At 44.4% G+C, this 19,784-nt stretch overlaps 1 protein-coding gene across 9 annotated transcripts in view; it reads left to right on the top strand.

Moving 5' to 3' along the window:
- SCUBE2 (signal peptide, CUB domain and EGF like domain containing 2) overlaps positions 1–19,784 on the top strand; it is a 57,873-nt gene that overhangs the window by 12,863 nt on the left and 25,226 nt on the right. For 5 of the 9 annotated variants that reach the window (XM_019728718.2, XM_019728749.2, XM_019728702.2 and 2 more), the window contains 9 exons: positions 4,447–4,572; positions 7,001–7,117; positions 7,846–7,935; positions 12,337–12,453; positions 13,387–13,509; positions 15,927–16,043; positions 17,394–17,516; positions 17,933–18,049; positions 18,307–18,393. In XM_019728718.2, coding sequence (XP_019584277.2) covers positions 4,447–4,572; positions 7,001–7,117; positions 7,846–7,935; positions 12,337–12,453; positions 13,387–13,509; positions 15,927–16,043; positions 17,394–17,516; positions 17,933–18,049; positions 18,307–18,393 — 1,017 coding nt within the window. Of the gene's footprint in view, positions 1–175; positions 264–4,446; positions 4,573–7,000; positions 7,118–7,845; positions 7,936–12,336; positions 12,454–13,386; positions 13,510–15,926; positions 16,044–17,393; positions 17,517–17,932; positions 18,050–18,306; positions 18,394–19,784 lie in introns of those variants that run through there. The other 4 variants (XM_074335968.1, XM_019728759.2, XM_074335966.1 and 1 more) reach the window with 2 other exon arrangements.

The following is a 19,784-nucleotide window of genomic DNA, read 5'->3' as shown; positions in this document are numbered from 1 at the left end:
GGAAGCATGGGCTCTGGAAAGTGTGGAGGCCTGAGGAGGAGTCCAGACTCTGCTACTGGGTAACCGGGCAAATTATTTTAGCTTCAACTTCCTCACCTGGCAAAGTAAGTGGGTTGGACTGGGTGAGCTCTGAGGTGTCTTCCAACTCACATTCTCTGATTCTAATCTTTAAATAGAGTACAATTCAAGCATGACTAGATGTCTCAGGAGAAATGGACAATCTGCCAAGTTTTTCAAAAACGTGCTGCAAACCACAGCCCCAGGTGCCAGCCTGCTCCTTGCTCAGGGTGGGTGGGGAAGGACTGCAGCCTCCCTAGGAGACTTCCAGGGCTTTGCCTTGTGTTCAGCCTCAGGCTGGACCTGGCCTGCCCTGTGTTTTGGATTTTGGAACTCTGAGCCTCTGGGGCTCCAGGGGCAGGGGACCCCCTCCCCAGCTTTGGGTTCTCTATGGTGTGATTTCCTGCATCCACGTCAACACCTACCATTCCTCCACAAATCTTCAGAAAACTCTTCTCTTCTGATGGCCTACCTTTCATTATCTCTGCGTTGAGTTTATACCTTTTTAAAATTCCTCTTTTAGTTCAGTGGCCGCTTGGCAGGAAGGGGTCTTGTGGCCAATCAGCCACTTTTAACAGAATGATGTGCTTTTAACTGTTCGCTGCTCTTTCTTAAGCTAAACAGTCATATTTTGGTGATTGTATGTCTTCTCCCATGGTTGCCTATGCCTGTTTTTAAGGAAAGTTCCCTAAATATTAGGCTATTAACTCCTTGTTCATTCTCATAACTTAAGAATGAGGTGATTTTAAGTTCTTCCATTTAATCACAGATTTGTAGGTTTATTGTTTTAATCATAGTTTTAGTGACGTTTCAAAGGTTTCTTTGTGGAAGATGATTTTTGCCTCATTTTCCAAGAATGATGGCTCCTTCTTTAGGAGCCTGTTTGGGTACTAAGAATGGTCAGAGAAAACACCGGCAGCAGTGGGTTTGATGGCTCTTACTGCCCCAGCCTGATCACTGTCAGTGTTTGAGCAGGTTAGTCACACACTCTGGCTCCAATCAGGTGGATCTCTATCTCATGGGGACTAACAGAGTAGAAGTTGGGTTTTGCTCTCCTGCTGGTCTCTCTGGACTCTTTGGGGGAGGGGGAGCCCTGCATCTGGTCTGAGGCAGAATTAAGATGGATCTCAGGGCATTTCCCCTTTGGTTACTCAAAGCTGCTTCCTGGGAAGTAACTCTGGCTTTCTCTTCACACGGTAAGGAGGTAGGTGTGGACCTGTAGGTGAAGCCGTTGTTTGAACACCCCCAGTATGGATCTCACCCACTCACAAAGTGACTCATCCCCTCCCTTGCACTGCTAGAACAGTGGCTCAGCCCCTTTTTACCCTCCAGCAAGCCCCCCGACTGATTACAGACACAGGGTCCTAGTAACAGAAGTAAATACAAAAGCAGTTCCTTTCCACAATCTGCGTTTTCTAGATTTTCTACAATTCAGACATTCTTGCAACCCCTGAAGAGTATTTAAAATGAACATATTTGTCTGGAGCTAAAACCCAAATCCAAGAATATGACTTGTGGTCTGGAAGTGCTTTCTGTGATTTTCTGTTGTGTTTCAACCTGATTGCTTGGCAAATCCATGTCAGCGTGAGCCAACAGATTATAGCAGTTTGTAATTGAGACTCCTTCATCCTAGGGTTTTAACTCTTCAAATAGAACAATCTGTAAACAGTATTCCTTTAGGATTTCCTCCCTGATGTGCATGTTAAACTCTTAGAAACTGTATTAAAATAGACTTTAAAACACACACGTGATACTTGAAAAATGATTCAAAGAAGGTAACACTGCAAGCTAGTATTTTCTAGTGATGCTGTTTTTAATAGTTATTTAATAGTTATTGTTTTTAATAGTTCTTTGAAAGTATTCTTCAATATAAGGGATCATAATAGCTGATTCTGAGGGAAAGCTCAAGCTATTGATTTTTTTTAATCCTTAGAGACCCCAGAGCTCTGATGGAGAGACTGTGTGTTTTCACCCATGTAATGGGGGTAGGCTGGGGAGGGACACCATTGCCCCAGCCTGCCTTTGTCTCTATTCATGGGTGCTCAGGCTCTCAAAATGAGCATTCCTTTTTTGTTTTGTCTGTTCTGAGAATATTTTTAGATGTTTATACTGCTGCCTTTTCAGAGTAGTGGGGAAGGTGTCAGGGTAGTGAGGAAGGGGCTATGCTCTCATCGGGCCTGTTTCCCCCTTTATGGAATGTTTCTCACTCTGTTGGCAAGCCATATTTTTATTTCATTTCCAGAAATATTCTTCAGCGAGACCATGAGACTGAGACCACCAGAATGGGGCACTTCTAATGTTTCTGAGCTGTTTAACGCCTGGTGAACTGACAACCCTAAACATGACTGCCAGGCCAATTTCTGGGGGGTTGCGGGGGAGCCAAAACCATGCCCGGGACCCCCAGTTTGGACCAGATCCATCTGCTTTCCCTAGAAGTGGCCTTGTTTTAAGTCAGGGTACTCTGAAAAGCTTCATGGTCACTTTTCAAAAAGCCCTCAGCATGTCCAGAGCCATTTAAACCTTCTTTATCTCCTGGTAACTTTAGGTCTAGCTTGATATGATATGACATCAGAGGGCAACTGTTTTGGTATCCCCATGGCTCCTGGCACACAGTGAGTTCTTATGAAATATTTCTTGTGTAAATGAATTGCTCTGAGGCAGTAAAGGTCACTTTGCAAATGTCTTAACAGACTTATTAAACAATGTGAATAAGAAGCAGCAGCAGCTGACCTGTTTGGGGAGTGTACTTTGCAGGTGTCACTGCCGTCTTTTCTTGGGCACTGTTGTATGTACTCCTACGTGCTCCTGGCACCTGTTACTTCTAGTCCTCTGCTGACCCAACGACAAACGTAATGCTTGTTGGCCCTTCCTAGGATGGCAGGATACTGCTTCGAGAGGCAGCTCTCACCTCCTGTACCATCTTGGTACTGGAAGAAAATAACATCTTCAGAAATCTCCAGCCAGAGCAAAGAGAGTTTTCCACCAATCCAGTGCAAGCCTCTTTCGTGTTAATTGACAGCAGCCCTTGGCAGGGGTGAATGAGTCCCAGCAACTTCCAGCAGATTGAGTGCTAGAGTTCAAACAGCTCATAACTGTCAGATAACAAACACAATGGTTTTAGGAGTGTATAGGATGTATTAACTGTTACACTGTCTTTTGGAACAGGAATGACATCTCTTTGTATTAAAACAATTATTCTAGTTAAGTATAGATCGATGGCTCTGTGGGAGAATTGGAGAGAGGTGACTTTTGACATCATTAGAACCGAATAAATGGCTAAGGTTTTAGCAGCTTAATACAGAACAGTGTGGGGGCCTAGGGAAATTGAATGAAAACTTTTTATACTCATGTTTAAAACAGTGCTACTTCCCAATATTAGAAAGTGCCTGGTCAGTAGAGAGCCAGTGAGAATAAAATCCCTACTCGCCAAGATGCTTTAGAGTCACATTGCACAAATTCGAAGAAGCATCCCAGAAACATGTCTTAATAGTGTCCTACAAACTGAGCTCATGTTTTGAGAATATTCTTGGGTGTGGTAGTAGTTCCTTCAGAGTGCTGGCAAGTGGCAGGGTCCCAAAGAATTCGTTCTGAGATGAGACACAATGCTGGTAGACCGTACAGGTGCGTACTTTGTTATGGCCCCATTATTTCATTGCACATTAAACCATCCAGGAAAGTAACCACCTTTCTCGCTTCCTGCCACTGTTACCACAAGATTGGGGCTAATGAAACGTATCATATACCTGAAAAGAAGTATACAGCAGCTAAAGAAAGCCCCACGTAGAGCGTCTCCCTCTGTTCTCTTTGTTGTTGTGTTGTCGTATGACATTGTTAGAGGCTCGTGCTCCAAGCCTGCTGAGGAAGGGGCCCAGGGACTAACTGAGGGTGGTCACAAAAGAGAAGTCCCTGGGCAGGTGTCCATGCGGTAGTGCCACAATACAATAGCCACAGGCACCTCCCAAGTGTGGATTTGGTGGGAGTAGAAAGGAGGGTGGGAACTTTCTGAAAATCATTTCAGATTATGTGAAGACAATTGGACTCTTCCTCAGTTTATCTGCAGAATTTCTTAGGGAGACTCTCCTTTTCTCTTTGCATTCTTGGTCAGCATGGGTGACCGTTTTCTGGGGTCAGCAGGCTCTGATTCCATACCCAGCAGAGAGCTTCTGGTGCGTGCTTGCTTTTCACTTTATTGGGGGGAGGGGCTCCTACCTCTTTCAGAGAGTGGAGACATCATATCTCTTGGGTGACATAAGAAACTTTTCGTGTCTCTGTTAATTGACCTGCCTTGATTTTAATGACATATTCTTTTAAAATATGGCGCTGATGGAGATGCAGGCAGGCAGGTGTGTGGTCCACCCTGGTCACCGGCTGCATGCTGCTGTTTTGCAGAAGGTCTGAGCTGTATGAATAAGAATCATGGCTGTAGTCACATCTGCAAGGAGGCCCCGAGGGGCAGCGTCGCCTGCGAATGCAGGCCTGGCTTTGAGCTGGCCAAGAACCAGAGAGACTGCATCTGTGAGTACTGATGGGCATGCACCTGCGCGGGGGGGGGGGGGGGGGGGAGGGCCCTTCCCGGAGGCCGTCTTGTGGTGCCCAACATCAGAAACGCCACTTCATGGCACAGCAGCAGCTTCAGGGAAGGCAGCTGACGGAGATACTGACCTCTGAGTACGCAGTTCACTGCACAAGGGTGGTTCCCCATAGGGAAGAGAATGGTGTTTTTTAAAGGAACCAATCAGAAGAAAGTGAAATTCAGGAGTAAGGAGTGTGAATGTGAGGGACTGGGTCTCCCCTTTTTCCACAGACTAAAATCAAATTTCCTCCTCTGTGAATCACAGCTCTTCGCTACCTGGTTCCTGCTTCTTTTACAAGCCTCATCTACCTCTTATCCCAAACACCAGATTCTTTGCCTTTCAGAGAACAGCTCATACTCTTTCATGCCTGCAAGCCTTTTCCAAGCTCTCGTCCCTTCCTGGCTTGGTGAATTCTTACTCAGCCTTCAATATCCTACATAACTTCTTATGTGCATTTCTTATGTGCAAAGTCTTGTCCAAAGATGTACCATGTCCCATTTAATTCTTACAGTCACCACTTCAGGAGCTAAGTATTATTATCCTCATTTTTAGTTGAGAAAATTGTGGAGAAGGTAAAGCAGCATGTCACACAGGGGAAATTAGGATTCAAACGTGGGCCCGCCTAGCTATAAAGCTTGTGCTCTTGGTCACCATGCTATATTACCTAGAATCCTCTCCGATGGCCTCAGACAAGATAGGCACTTTGTATTTTGGCTCCCATAGCACCATTATTCCTCACTTCTCGAGCATGACACTCTGGTTTAAATTGTGTATTCATGTGTCTGTCTCCCCAACTATGAGCTCCTCTACCTCAGGGACCTTGTCTTATTTTTGCCTCTCAGTCTTTTCCTGGTGCGTACCACAGGATGTGCTCAATCCACATTGGTATAATTAATGGATCAATGAATGAATGGTGTACACAGTCCGGACACAGCTGCCACACAATGATGAAACACAATAATGAAACTCCAATGGATAATAGGAAACAACCGGCCATTAAAGGTGTTCCTAAACCACTGTTTATGCCAGAGGAAACACTGAGGGTTTCCCTCTAGGCACTCTTCCCAAAACCACGGATATTCCAGGAGGCCCCTGCAGTTTGCTAGGGATGGTAGTTGACAGTGAGTAGACCTTAGTGTTTAAGAGATGAGGAGCCGGTTTTGCTGGGGAGAGACTTCTCCCCATTGTCTCGTCACAAAGCAGAGTGTAGCCTCGAAGACTGTCAAACCAGGGCTGGTGCCACCAGCACAAACAAGTTCTGATAGGCTCATGAGGTTCCGAAGAGTGAGGCTGTCCCCCGAAGGCTTCCAGTGGGCGAGGCAGAGTGAAGACCACTTGTCTCGGCTCCAGGTATCTTCAAAAGGAGACCCAGGTCCGCTATGACTCACCTGTAGAGTGAGATGCTCAACATTTCACCGTTTTTCAGGGACCAGTAGAAAGTTTCTTTTTAAAATGTTTTTAAGATGTAACTGCTTAAATAATATTATAATCACACTTGAGAAAGGAAAAAAGATCCAGAATTCCACCACATAACCAGCTGTTTCACTTTTTTCATATTTCTATTTAGTTGTTCATATGCAAAAAATTTTGTGAAACTGTAATCACAGAACAGCTTCTTTCTCACATCACAAATATGCATTTAGTTCATTTAATTAGAAAAATTACAAATGCCTATCTATGTAAGAATTTAAACAGTCCAAAGTGTGTAAAGAAAGCATATAACTTTACCCCTCCCATTTCCTTTGCCAGAGGTATATCCCCTGTTCAGTTTGATGACTAGATAGTTTTGTAGTTGACTTTTTTCTCTTTTGGCTTGTCATAAATGCATTCATATATAGACTTGGTAATTATTGGTTAGCGTTGCGTTAATTGTGTGTGAAGAGTCATCATTTCCTCTGATTACTTTTTCTTCTAACTAATCCAGATGGAATCTAATGAGAGAAATTCTAACACACATGTACAAATTAAATACTGCGTATTTGTTCCAGGCATAAAGTGCTATTGCATTTCCCAGAGCCCCAGTACAGCTATTTTAATATATAAACTTATGCTGGAATAAAGCAGTAGTTCAGAATCTTTTGGTATAATTTCCCTTCAATAGTGAAAATCTACCCCCATCCCTCACCTTCCCATCTGCATCTTCCTGTCTAATTTTGCTCACATCTGTCATTCAGCATTTGTACATTGTATATTGTGATTATCTGTTTACACAGAGACAAGGTCTGAGTGGGGTTATATCTTCCCTGAACAGTGCCTAGCACATACTAAGTGCTCAAATACTTGCGGGATGAAAATCAGAGTTCCTCTGGAGCAGACACAGCCCTGGTTGTGAACTCAGTGCTTTATGTATTGATTCATTTTCCTCTCAGTGACCTGTAACCATGGAAACGGTGGGTGCCAGCACTCCTGTGAGGACACGGCTGAAGGCCCAGAGTGCAGCTGCCATCCACAGTACAAGATGCACACAGATGGGAGGAGCTGCCTTGGTGAGTGGTGACCCCCCACACGGGGAGTGTCTGTTCTAGCTTGCCCATCCTTAACCCTAACCCTAACTATTAACCGTGTTTTCACAAGATACAGGGAGTTTCCCATGCATTTGCCCCCAAACAGTTCTCATGCTGCTTCACGTGTGGCAGGGGAGTGGTCTAGGCCTGGGATGGGGGTCCCATTCTCCCTGTGTGACGTTGGAAAGCCCTTTCTTCTCTCCTGGACTAGGCCGCTCCTGAAGCCAGTGTTCTGGAGACTGGGACAACACATTTCAAAGGTCCAGGGTGACACAAAGTGAAAGCTAGCTGTTTGTGATGACACGGTGGCCTTTAGGGTCAGCAGGATCAAGTTGCATGTTTCTGGTGGTATGCCTGCCCTGTCTTTCACGTGTGTCCTTTGCTACCTACATTTTAGAGGTTCCCAGACCCAAGGTTCTCTTTGTCCTGGACTAAGGGTACTGGAGTGAATCTGAAGCTTGCATTCCCTAGTGTCTATTTGGTCAGTACAATGTACTTCAAAAATCGTTTCCATATTTAATGTTTACTAAGGCTCTGCGGCCATCTCGCACGCTGTTTCCCACAGAGCCTCATTGCAGCACATTTTTATTGAGTGAGCAGTCACATATCTTACATTGTTCTCATGTCTGGGATTTAGCAGAAATGCTTGTGCAGGGGATGAGTAATCTGACTCATTCGGTCAGAACTGAGCTCTTTTTCGTCTCTTGTAGAGCAAGAGGACACTGCCCTGGAGGTGACAGAGAGCAATGCCACATCCGTGGCAGACGGGGACAAACGGGTGAAACGGCGGCTGCTCATGGGTAGGCGCCTCCCCCAACCTCCCCTGGCCACTGTCATTGTCCATTTCCCTCCCCAACTTACACATTAGGCCTGAACCTGGGACCCATGCGCCCTCAGACCAGCTGTACCGGGGTCAAGCCAGGGTGTGTCTGATCTTCACACACTGCTCTTGCTTAGTCACCATCCAAGACCCTGGTATTGTGGGAAGTGCTTGGTATTGTGGGTCAGAGTAACCGGTTGGCATTCTAGTGCTGCCCCGACTGTCAGTGAGACCTGGGCACGCTGCCCTAAGCCTCCGTCTCCTGGTCTTTCTTTCAAATGAAGGTCATAACATCTACCTCTTAGGGTTCTCAGGAAGCTCAGTTAAGATAATAATATGCAAAAGTGCCCAGAGTCCAATGTCTGGGACTCAGTGGGTGGCCTGTGAATGTCAGTTTTCTTCTTTCCGAGAAGCTGTGACCAGAGAGGCACTTTGGGCAGCCCCTCGCTTAACATGGTGATTTGTCTGGTTTTGTTGTCCACTGAGTCTTCTCTTTCTGACTGAGCTGATGTTAATGGCAGAAGAGATGAATGGACAAGAGTGGCATTTGGCTGTGGGATATGGCAAGGTCTTCCAGCAGATCCAACGGTGGAGCTGGAGATGAGAGCAGAAGTGGCGGCAGTGGCTGTGGGGGTGGGAATCAAACAGATCCTCTGACACACTAGTGTTCTGGGGGAAGCTTGGCTTGACCTAAACAAAACCCATCTTTGATAGGTTCAGATTTAACAGTCAGGTAAGCTCTTGGTTAGCAGGCAGGTGACATTTCTGAGCTCTTTTCTGCCCTATTAAAATTTTAAATTGCCTAAATTAAAATAGTATATATGAATAATATAAAAATTTAAAAACAACTTAATTAGTGTTATTAAGCTTGTAATGAAACACATCATTTCCTTGTCTCCTAAATTCCCATTCCCTCATCTCATTCACCAGAGGCAACAATTTTTAATTCTACTTGTTTCTTCTCCTGACTCCGCTTCCCCCATATTTCTGAAAAGTGAAGTGTATACAGTTATTTCTCGTTTTTATCCAGTTTGAGATATTTTCATTATTTCCAGTTATTTCAATTTTAGATAGTAGCTTTCATTTTTCAAATTTTTTATTGGGGAATATTGGGGAGCAGTGTGTTTTTCTGGCACCTGTCAGCTCCAAGTCATTGTCCTTCAATCTAGTTGTGAAGGGTGCAGCTCAGCTCCAAGTCCAGTTGCCGTTTTCAGTCTTTAGGTGCAGGGGGCGCAGCCCACCATCTCATGTGGGAATTGAACCAGCAGCCTTGTTGAGAGTTTGTGCTCTAACCAACTGAGCCATCCTGCTGCCCCTAGATATTAGCTTTTGATTTTCTACTATAGAACACTACAGTTTAGTTCTTCTGCTCCCTCCCCTAACTCTCTCTCTCTCTCTTTCTCTCTCTTCTCTGCCCCCTCTCCCATACCTTTAACATGGTTTTATATCAATATTATGTGTTTACTCTACTGTGACTATGAATATGTAAATATGATTCACCCAAGGCATGTAATGTGCTATGATTGCATTTTTTTTATTTGCTTAGTTTTCTAAGTACCTCTTACCAGTTCTTTTGCAAATTTCTGGCAGAGCTCTAAAACCCTTTTCAGTGTGTTCAAATATAATAGTTAACTTATCCGTTCCATTTTCTTCTTAAGAAGTCTCTTCTGAGGCTTCCACCTGCTTCAGTGGGCCTGACTCCCCAGGCCAGCTGTGCACCTCTCATCTGGGCCTTCCCATTAGCACCAGGCTGGAATTCCCTTCACCACTCTCCTGTTTTGGTGGATCCCATGTCTTCTTTTTTATTCGTTTGCATGGGTAAATCTAGATTTTAAAAAACTTTGCACATCTGAAAATGGCTTGATATTCTATTTTCACCCTGTATTGAGAATTTGGCTCAGTATAGAATTCAGAGTTGGAAAGAATATTTCATCAGAGTTTTGAATAGTGCTCTATTGTTTTCAAGCATTCAGTGTTGTTTCAAGAAGTCTAAAGCCATTTTTATTCTTGATCCTGTATATGGAACTTGTGAAATCTTCTCCCTGGATATTTTTAGGGTCTTCTCCTTGTTCCTGGTGATCTGAGATCTCACAATAATGTCCCTCATGGTGGGACTTTTCCTGCTTGTTATGCCGAGCACTCATTTGGCCTTTTCAATATGGACATTTGAGTCCCCTGGCTCTGAGAAACTTTCTTATATTATTTTCTTTCAAAATTGTCTTCACTCCATTTTCTCTGTTCTTTCTCTCTGGAACTCCTATTAGCTGGCTGTTGTAATTCCTGTATTGATCCTCCAATTTTCTTCTATTCTTTATGTTTTTGTTCTGCTTTCTAGGAGATTTTTTTTCTTCTTCTTCTCCTCCTCCTCCTTTCCTCGAATCCTTCTTTCTGCAGGATTCTTTTTAAATTTCTGCTTTCAAGAATTTTGCTTTGGTCTGTTGTTGTAGGAACCTGTTCTTATTTCATGGATGCTTTTCTTATCTCTCTGAGGAAATTAATTATAAGATTTTTCAAACTTCTCTTTTGTTTACTGTATTATCTTTGTTTCCTCCAAGTTCTCTTTACCCTGTTTTTTTGATTGGGTGTATTTATTTCATATTAGAGGCTTTCCTGAAATTTCTGGTGATTCTTGGCTGACTTTTCATATTTAATAGTGAAATACTAAAACGCCGACTATTCTGTCAGCTGGTGGGCTTTATGCTTAGCTTAGGTGACGAGGCAGTGACTCAGCCATTTCATTTGGAGATCCTCAAATGCCAGTATCTATAGGTCTTTTCACGTGGGCAGGTCAGTTTAGCTGGAGAGGAGCCCTTCAACCTCCTGCTGAGGGGACATAGGCTTGACTGCCAGTGTTCTGGGAGTCGGGGGGGGATAAGAATTTTTAATGCTCTTTTTAGGGTACAGACTTTCACTGTCAGTGCCTCCCTGTACCCCTCTGTTATTCCTGGTGCCCTTGAGTCCAGTGCTTCTCTGGTCACACTTCTCCAGAGGATACATTGCTCTGCTGTAGCCCAAACAGCAGACGGATAGCCATCTGGTTGTAGAATTTAGGAGGGGACGTGGGGATTTATCTATTTGTTACACACTTTGAATCAGTCTTCCTGGTTTTAACCCCATCCTCCTCTCTGCCTCTAGAGTAACTTAGTACCTCCAATTCCTGAGTCTGTATGAGATTCTGTCGCTCACATGAGTTTACCACTTATTAGTACCTCCTCTGGAGACCGCTAGGATTTAGTTTTCTGCTCTGCCAGTTACTGCTCCTCCACTGACATGCCACTTCCAGAATATTTGACATCTTTCATCCATTGTCTTCTCTTTTCTTTGTCCTTAAGGATTTATACTTTAAAAAATCTATTTACTCTCATTTTAGTGAAGTTTTGAGAGGAAACGGATAAACATACATGTTCTATCATATTTAATTAGAACTAAGCCTGCCTTGCCCCAGGCTCTACAATGAGGTAGCTATGGAAGTAAAATCAGGTTTCTGGAGGCTTAGATGCTAACAGTTGAATGAATGTTGAAGAGCATTTGTCTGTTACTTGGAATAATTGTGTGAAATGCAGAACTAGGCCATTTGCTATTGTTCCTTATCTCTATAGATGCAATTTAACAACTGCAGCTGACTTTTCATGTAGTTCTGACAGCTCTTTCAGGGAAAGGTAAACTTCTAATCTGAGTTACTTGGCAGTTGCAAGGAAGAAGCCATTGGTCTGCAACAAGGGAATGATTGGGGTGGGCAATGCTTACCCTTTCTTGCTTTGCCCGTTACTCATATGGAAGGGAGAGAGTTCAGGATTAAGGAAGGAACACCCCCTGTTCTGCATTCACATCGAGCCTGCCAGATGTGTCATACTTAGCAGGTCACTGGCTGTGGATCAACAGGAAGTTTTAGTGGCTTCAAATCTGCCAGTGGAAGGGAAAGGCTCAGCAGTTTGGGAGAGGCATCTTTACCCCATCAAGAGGGGTTACTTATGGGGCGGCCGGTTGGCTCAGTTGGTTAGAGAGCAGTGCTTATAACACCAAGACCACTGGTCGGATTCCCACATGGGCCAGTGAGCTGCACCCTCCACAACTAGATTGAAAACAACGACTTGACTTGGAGCTGATGGATCCTGGAAAACCACACCATTCCCCGATGTTCTCCAATTTTTTTAAAACAAGAGGGTCACTTATTTAGATGGGTGGGAGGAGCTGTACCTGCTCTCCCTCTATCTCACCTCCTGGTGGCAGAGACTTGGGAGTACAACAGTGAACACACTACCGGGGTTCTTGGCTTTTATGACCTTTGTCAAGTACTTATACTGCACCAATATACCTTTCCTCCCTCCTGTATCAGCACTTCTTTAGGAAGCTAACGGCCTTTCCCTTGCCTCCTCGTCAGAAACGTGTGCTGTCAACAATGGAGGCTGCGATCGCACCTGTAAGGATACTTCGACAGGTGTTCATTGCAGTTGTCCCGTTGGATTCACTCTCCAGTTGGATGGAAAGACCTGTAAAGGTAGCCTGTGCCTCTCCATGCTGCCAGGGTGTGGGGATAAAGTCAGCTCTTCCCCTCCACACCTCCTGAGTGACTCCAGATTTGCTATGATTCCTGCTGATGGAAGCTTTTCTTCCCTGGGCTTGTGGAAGGTTATAATTGAGCAAGCTTAATTAGAACCAACTTAATTACACTAAGTGTTGAGAAGGTCAGCTTCTACAAGTATCAAATAATCCATTTCAGACAGTGGTCTTATTAGAAAAAGGCAGATGTTCAAGGGAACATTTGCAGGAGATAATATCAACATATCATAAATAACAGCCTGGAGATTATTGTGTAAGTAACGGCCAAGATTGTTATCCAGAGAACTTAATGAATAACTGTACCTTTAATTTTTACTGATGAATAGAGACCCCAATGACCTGCTATTATTTCATGGGCAAGAGTACAAAGGCTTAGTTCTTTAACATGATAAAAAGTAGATAAACAGTTACCAGAAGAAAGTGAGAAAAGATAAGATTAATGTATCAGGAATCATTTAAAAGCATTAAGACTATTTGATCGTTGTGTAATTTGCCAAAACAAATGTCCTGTTTCCTTATAACTTTAATCATTAAACTGGAGCAGAAAGTATACCAAAGGGGGAATTCTTATCTTAAGAGAGCAGAGCAAGGCTGACCATATAACAGGACATCACCATTCTTTTCCATAGATTGTTTCCTGATGCTAATCAAGGGCAGTTTAAGTCAGAATTCTCAGGGGACGAAGCACTTGTCTTTCAAAATTGACCAGAAAGCATGTGTAAGATTAAAAACATCAGCAAACATTCTTAAATGCTTGTATGGGTCTGTTTTTGTTTCAGAGGATCATGAAGCACACACAATAGCACCTCAGGGACTTGTGGAATACGAGGCAAGTATCGCTGTCTGATTTGCCGATGCTTGCCTGTTACAGATATTGATGAGTGCCAGACCCGCAATGGAGGTTGTGATCATTTCTGCAAAAACACCGTGGGCAGTTTTGACTGCAGCTGCAAAAAGGGATTTAAATTATTAACAGATGAGAAGTCTTGCCAAGGTATGTGCTGAAATGTAGCTTTGCTGTGCAATGTCCACTGGTTGGAGCAGAGAAGACAAAACCCCACCCTGGCAGAAACTGGCTCACTGGGCTTTTTGACAGAGTCATTAACCCAACCTCCAACCTGTGGGTCACTTATTTCATCTGATAGGTAGAATAAAACCACTGACGTAGCTCACAGGTATATTTTGGAAATTAAGTTGTGAATGATTAGAGAACACTTCAAAGAACCCATCTGGTGTGATTATGGCAGAGCTCGCTGCTGGAAATGGAATGGATCACAGAATACAAACAGGGCTGTGTTAGGATGCTGAGATTATGAATAATTGTCCTTTTCTAAAATTTCCTTTAATGTTAGGATTTTATACCAAATTTATTGGCAAAAATATGTCGACTTAGTTATTGTAACATACCTTTTCCTTATAAAAAGATGGGGTCAACCCATAGCCAAGATCATATACCAGTTGGTTTCTTCCTTATGGTCCTTGTTTGAGTGACCAGCCTTCGGTGCTTGGGAAGAAGGAGGGAGGGGGCTGAGTGGAGGAGAAGCTGGTCGGTTGTGGGGCGGGATTGCAGACCCCTTCTCAGAGGCATCACTCCCACATAAGGGGTGTGGGAAGGAAACTTCTCTGGGCAGCAGTTGTTGATATCAGTAACTATTTGGGGTGGTGGTAAGCTGTTTTGAGTGGGAGGCATCACTTATCTTTTCAGATGAGTACCTTTTATGCCCTATTGGTATACAGGAAGAAGCTCTCAAAAAAGATGTGTCGTCATTTACTCCTGTTCCATGTCTACAAATAAGAACAGCCAAACTTAGTTTTGTCAGAAATCCCAGAATTAAATCAAAATCAGAAAACAACATCTGATTTCACATAAGTTACTAATGATTAACATTATCTTTTTTTACCTTATGGTGTGAATTAGGTCTCTCTCTCTCTCTCTCAATATATATATTTTGTTAGGCAGAAGTATAGCCCCCTTTAAATTCAGTGAGTTCATTCTAGATGATTATTGTGTGGTTTTCTTCCATTTGACTTGGAAAGCAAATCTGCTGTTCCACATAATGTTTCATAATGTATAGAGCAAGAAATACTGTTTAAGCTGTGTAAACATATTAAAAAGGAATTAGAAAAGTGATCTCATTTTTTTTGGCAAAGCAAAAGCCCATTGTGAGCAGCCAAAGTCAGCTACTGGACGAGTCCACTTTCTCGACAACTGGCTGATGTTAATAACAGAATTCAGAGAGTGACATCCATTACTAGGGAAGAAACAGACTTTTTCTCATTTTTCACTGATCAGTCTTAGTAGTAGAAATATTTGCACAGAACAAATTTACTGAAGAAATTGCCAGGATTTCTGGAGAAAGGTAGGGAAGAGGAGGTTTTGCAAGAATTTGCCTTTTATGTCATTTTTTTGTTCTTCCGGTTTCTTGCAAAGGCTTGTTTCTTTATTAATGTAGTTTCTCATGGAATACTTGGTGTTAAAAAAGAGATCTGGAAATGGTCTATCTGGCTTCCACTGAGCTCTGCACTGGTCCTGGTTTATCCATTTAGAGACATAAGTGGTAACTGTTAAAACTGTCCAAAGAGCTGAGGAAGTGAAGCACTGAAATTCTAGTCACAGGAAAGATGTGAGGACCAGATCAGGGAAGGAGAGATGATTAGACCGATAAATATAGCCTCCTGAGGTCAGTTTCCGGGACCTTAGCTGAAGCCAGGGAGGCCTCCCCAATGGACCAGGACAGCAGGGGCCCAGGACTCAAACCATGGGAGGGAACAAAGGCAAGGGATTGACCAAGAGGATCCAGTTTGGAGCTTAAACACAAAATTTCAGTGTCTGCAATAGAAACTTCAGTGTCTGCTAATTACTGAGGGTATTAGCATAAATGCATTCTTTTGGTGCAGAGGGCATTAAAATCCAGGATCAACAGGCCTCCTGGGGCCAGAAGACTCATTCTGGAAAGATCAGAAAGAGATAGGAACCAGATTTATCTCCAACCGAGTGTTTTTTCGTTTCAATTTACCATCACTTATTAAGTTACTATTGCTGTTCTACCATTAGTAACATAACAGTCACAATGCATAGTCTGCACCTGATCATTTACAAACCCCTTTTAGGTGTGTTATCTCATTTGCCTTAATTTAAATATTTTAAATTACTCAGTCCTGCAAGTAAGCGTGGGTGAGAGAGACCAACTGAGCATTTAGGCAAGTGCAATTTGCAACGAAGAATCCGGCAGTGAGTATAGTTATTGTGGGCTGCTCAACACTTTCTTTAACATAAGTGATTGGGAGAACTGATAGATCATTTTTTAATTGTCTGTGTTGTTTTTCTCATCATTGCTATTATTATGCACATATTCTCTCCATGCATCCCTCAGAGTCGGTTTCAGGTCCCCTTTCCATTTACAATTCCAGATGTGGATGAATGCTCTTTGGACAGGACCTGTGACCATAGCTGTGTCAACCACCCTGGCACGTTCTCATGTGCTTGCAACAAAGGGTACACCCTCTATGGCTTTACCCACTGTGGAGGTGAGCAGAACGCCCCTCTGGAGACAGATGAGGCTGGGCCTGCAGGGGAACAGGGTCTATCCCCGAGGTTTCCTCAGATCGGGGCCAATTCTACACTGGGGGGTGAATGGGACAGTCTTGTCCCTGGATAGCAGTCGTGAGTTCATCGACTCAAGGAAAGCGTCTGCTAAGGGACATCATCCCCATTTATCCCTGTAGCATGTAGAGCGTGAAATAAAGCAGAGAGAAGAGCTCAGCTCTTCAGCTGTGAATTCTTTATTGATTTTATCGATGCAGTTATATTCAGAGAATGGGAGGATGTCTCAGGAGCCGATACCCTATCCGTTGGAACTTCCAGCAGATAGTAGTCACAGTCCTCAGAGAGGCTTGGCGGGCCACCAACGATTCCACCGCCCTGCTGTGCATGGGAACTGACTGTGAGGCGTTTTTCGAGCCCTTTGTGCTGGTCTTTGAGCTGGAAGCAGAACCACTGACTTTATCTTCCTGCTCTGTGCTCATGAAGCAACATGTTCTGATGTCATTTGTCCTTATGGTCGAGTAGACTATGGCGTAAATCAGATTTGGCGCCAAATGCCTTGCACTTCGCTCCCCTGACCATCAGGTTCATTCAGCCATCGCTGAGAATACACATTCTGCCTCAGCATGTCTGGGGCTTCCAAGGCAATTCTAAGGATCTGAGGGTTTAGGAACCACTGGCCCAAGTCCTTCCCACTCAGTCCTGTGTCCCGTGCTTAAGAAGAATGGATAGTGGTGATTTGCTATAGTGTGGTCTCGCTTCTCATTTTCAACACATTCTTGGCCTGGCTAAAAACATACTCTTCCAGTTCCCCAAGAAATGCCAAGGGGAGGGCCCCTGAATACGGATATGTTTCTGGGTGTTAGTTGGAGCCACCTTTGACCTGAACTCAGTTTCAGGTTGATGGGGACTAGTGCAAGTCATTTTCCTTCTCTGTACTTCAACTGTATGAACTGTCAAGGGGGGATCCGATTTCTATGCCCTTGGTATGTAGTCCAGGGGGATGGTGGAGTTTTAAATTGGAAGCCTGCGCAGCGACTGAGTTTGGACATTTGAAAGTAGAATGTGGCCCCTTCTGAGTGTCCCTAACGGGGGAATGGTTTGGTCAAGAATGGAACTTGAGACCATTCTGGCGAGGCTCATGCCAGGAAATCCACTGAGTGGGGGATGGGGTCAGCTGGTGCCAAGTACGCATCCTAAAGACAGTTAGCATCATCCCTTTGTTTAATGAGTTTCAACCATGTGTTTCCCCTCCTGCTCCTTCCTCAAGGGGAGGATAGTGTCAGCCGGGTCAGTGATGGGCTGCTGTGACAGGAGCGTGTTTTGTTCCACAGACACCAACGAGTGCAGTGTCAACAATGGAGGCTGTCAGCAGGTCTGTGTGAACACAGTGGGCAGCTATGAATGCCAGTGCCACTCTGCATACAAGCTCCACTGGAATAGAAAAGACTGTGTGGGTAAGGGGCAACGAGCGAGGCTCTGGCAGCGGGCTCAGCCCTGGCCCAGCAGCACTGCCCATGTCTGACTGGACCCATAGTGCAGCCGACCACCCCTCCCCTCAGCTGCAGCAGCCGGTTCTTTAAATAGTTCAAAAACAGGAGATACTTTGCAGGCTCTATGTGTTTCCTTCTATGCTTCTGCGTAGGTTGGAACTCACTTCTGTTTTCCTGGTTGCTTTTCTGCATGAAAAAATAGCGTATAAGTAGCTCCCTTACCTTGGTGGAAAGTAGTGGCTGGTGTCCTGCGTTCTGTGCTGGGTGTCAGCTCTACCTTCTTTTCTTGGGGCCTCTGATGCACGGGACTCAGCTGTTCTTGTCTGATACCTGGAAGTGTCCTTCTCTTTCTGTAAGTGTCTATATTTTGTCCTGTCTAGAAGTGAAGGGGGTCTTGCCAGCTAGTGTATCACCCCACGTGTCTCTGCATTGCGGTAAGAGTGGCGGAGGAGACAGGTGCTTCCTCAGATGTCACTCTGGCATTCACCTTTCTTCAGGTGAGTGGGTCCCAGTCCTTCGGGCAGGTCCTCATGCCAGGGCCAGGCCTTCCTGGCCTTTAGGTGTCAGATGCTCTCAAAGGCTTCCATGTCTTTGACTAGCTGACCCCTGGCCACCAGAGGCCAGTACTTTGAGACCCCTATGCTGGGTGTTTTTCTAGTGGTCCATGTGGAGGGGGGTGGGAGGTGATTTTAGCTGCTATCAGAAGAGACTGTAACCTTGCTTCCATGTTGATAATCCACATTCTGTCTGTCAGGACTGCAAGAGGCCTACTCTGTCACCTGCGGCTCTTCTTCTCCTCTCAGGAACAAACAGCAAAAATCAAATGACTCTGCTCTTGGGGGTAACTACCAAATCTGCGTGTTCTCTCTCGGGCTCACTATGTTCAATGGGCTTCGTTTTCGGGATGCTGTTCTTGGGCGTTGGCTTTGTTTTCTCTTTATCTCCTCGATGCCGTGAGCACATTACAGAATGTTCTTGACTGCAGCCTCGGTGCCTGAAATCTGACTTACCACGTAGCTGACACTTATTGAGTGTCCACTGTGTGTTGGGAGGCTCCGTGTTCAGCCCTGGTGCATCATCGTATTGGGCAGAGGCCTACACAGCTCTGGGACCGGGAGACTCAGGTCTCCCCAACTCCCTGCACCCTACAGCACCTCAAAGGCCTAGTGGGAAGTGTGTGCCTGGGCACATGGTGTTGGTGGAGACAGACATGGGTATGACGGGGGGAGCAAGAATTCTTCCCCAGAGAAAGACCCTGAACCCTTTCTCCTTTGTCAAAATACAAAGAATAAAATTTAAAGCTTTTAAGAAGCCTCAGCCTCCCAGATTTAGACATCTCTGTGATTATGTCATGAGAATAGCTGGATGAGGAAATGATTTTCGATGTCCACGTTACATGGACGAAGCTAGAGAGCCAAAGCAAGAGAATAACAGCTCACATATATCAGTCAAACACTTAAAACTTGCCAGCCACTATATTACATGTATTAGCTAATTTAATCCACGCTTCAACCCTCTGGGGCAATTTTACTGTTATTCTCATTAACCAGATGAAAAAATTGAGATTCAGAGAGGTGAAATAATGGGCCCAAAGTGGCTCAGATAAGAAATCGTGGAGCCAGGATTCTAACCAGGCAGTCTGGATCCAGAGTCTTAAGCCTGAGCCTTCACTGCCCTTCTTGCCTGATGTTTGGACCCAGCCAGAGCAGACATCATGGTCTGTTTCACCCCAATCCCTCAGTGATGGTCCCTTGGAGATTTAGGCTACCCCCAGGAAGGGCAAGCAAATAGTTAACAGTTACTCAGTTCTTACTTAATACTAGACAGTAGGCTAGGCATTTTTTTTCTCTCATTATATTATTTAATCCTTACAACAGCCTGATAATGTAGGTGCCATAATTATGTCTATTTTATAGATGCGGAAACAGAATTAGGGAGATTAAATAATTTGCTCAAGTTCTCATCACAAGTTGAAGAGCTAGAGTTTAAATCCTCGTCATTGGCTCCAGAGCCTAACATATGGTTAAGACTGAAAGGAGGAGAGCAGAATTTGGCACATGAGACCCCCAAAATGAGGCCCTGTCTTCCTCCCAGACCCTGAAAAATCCTAGCCACGTTTAGTGAGTGCCATCCTTGTCTGGAATGGTGGCTCCCTCAGCCCTGTCCTCCCAGGGCAGGCTTATTTAGTAGAACCTGCCTTTCCTCATTTTCCTTAGCAGTCTGGTCCAAATT

The sequence above is a fragment of the Rhinolophus sinicus genome, linkage group LG06, assembly GCF_036562045.2.
Source record: "Rhinolophus sinicus isolate RSC01 linkage group LG06, ASM3656204v1, whole genome shotgun sequence".
Classification (NCBI taxonomy): Eukaryota; Metazoa; Chordata; class Mammalia; order Chiroptera; family Rhinolophidae; genus Rhinolophus; species Rhinolophus sinicus.
This window is presented reverse-complemented; position numbering and strand designations above follow the sequence as displayed.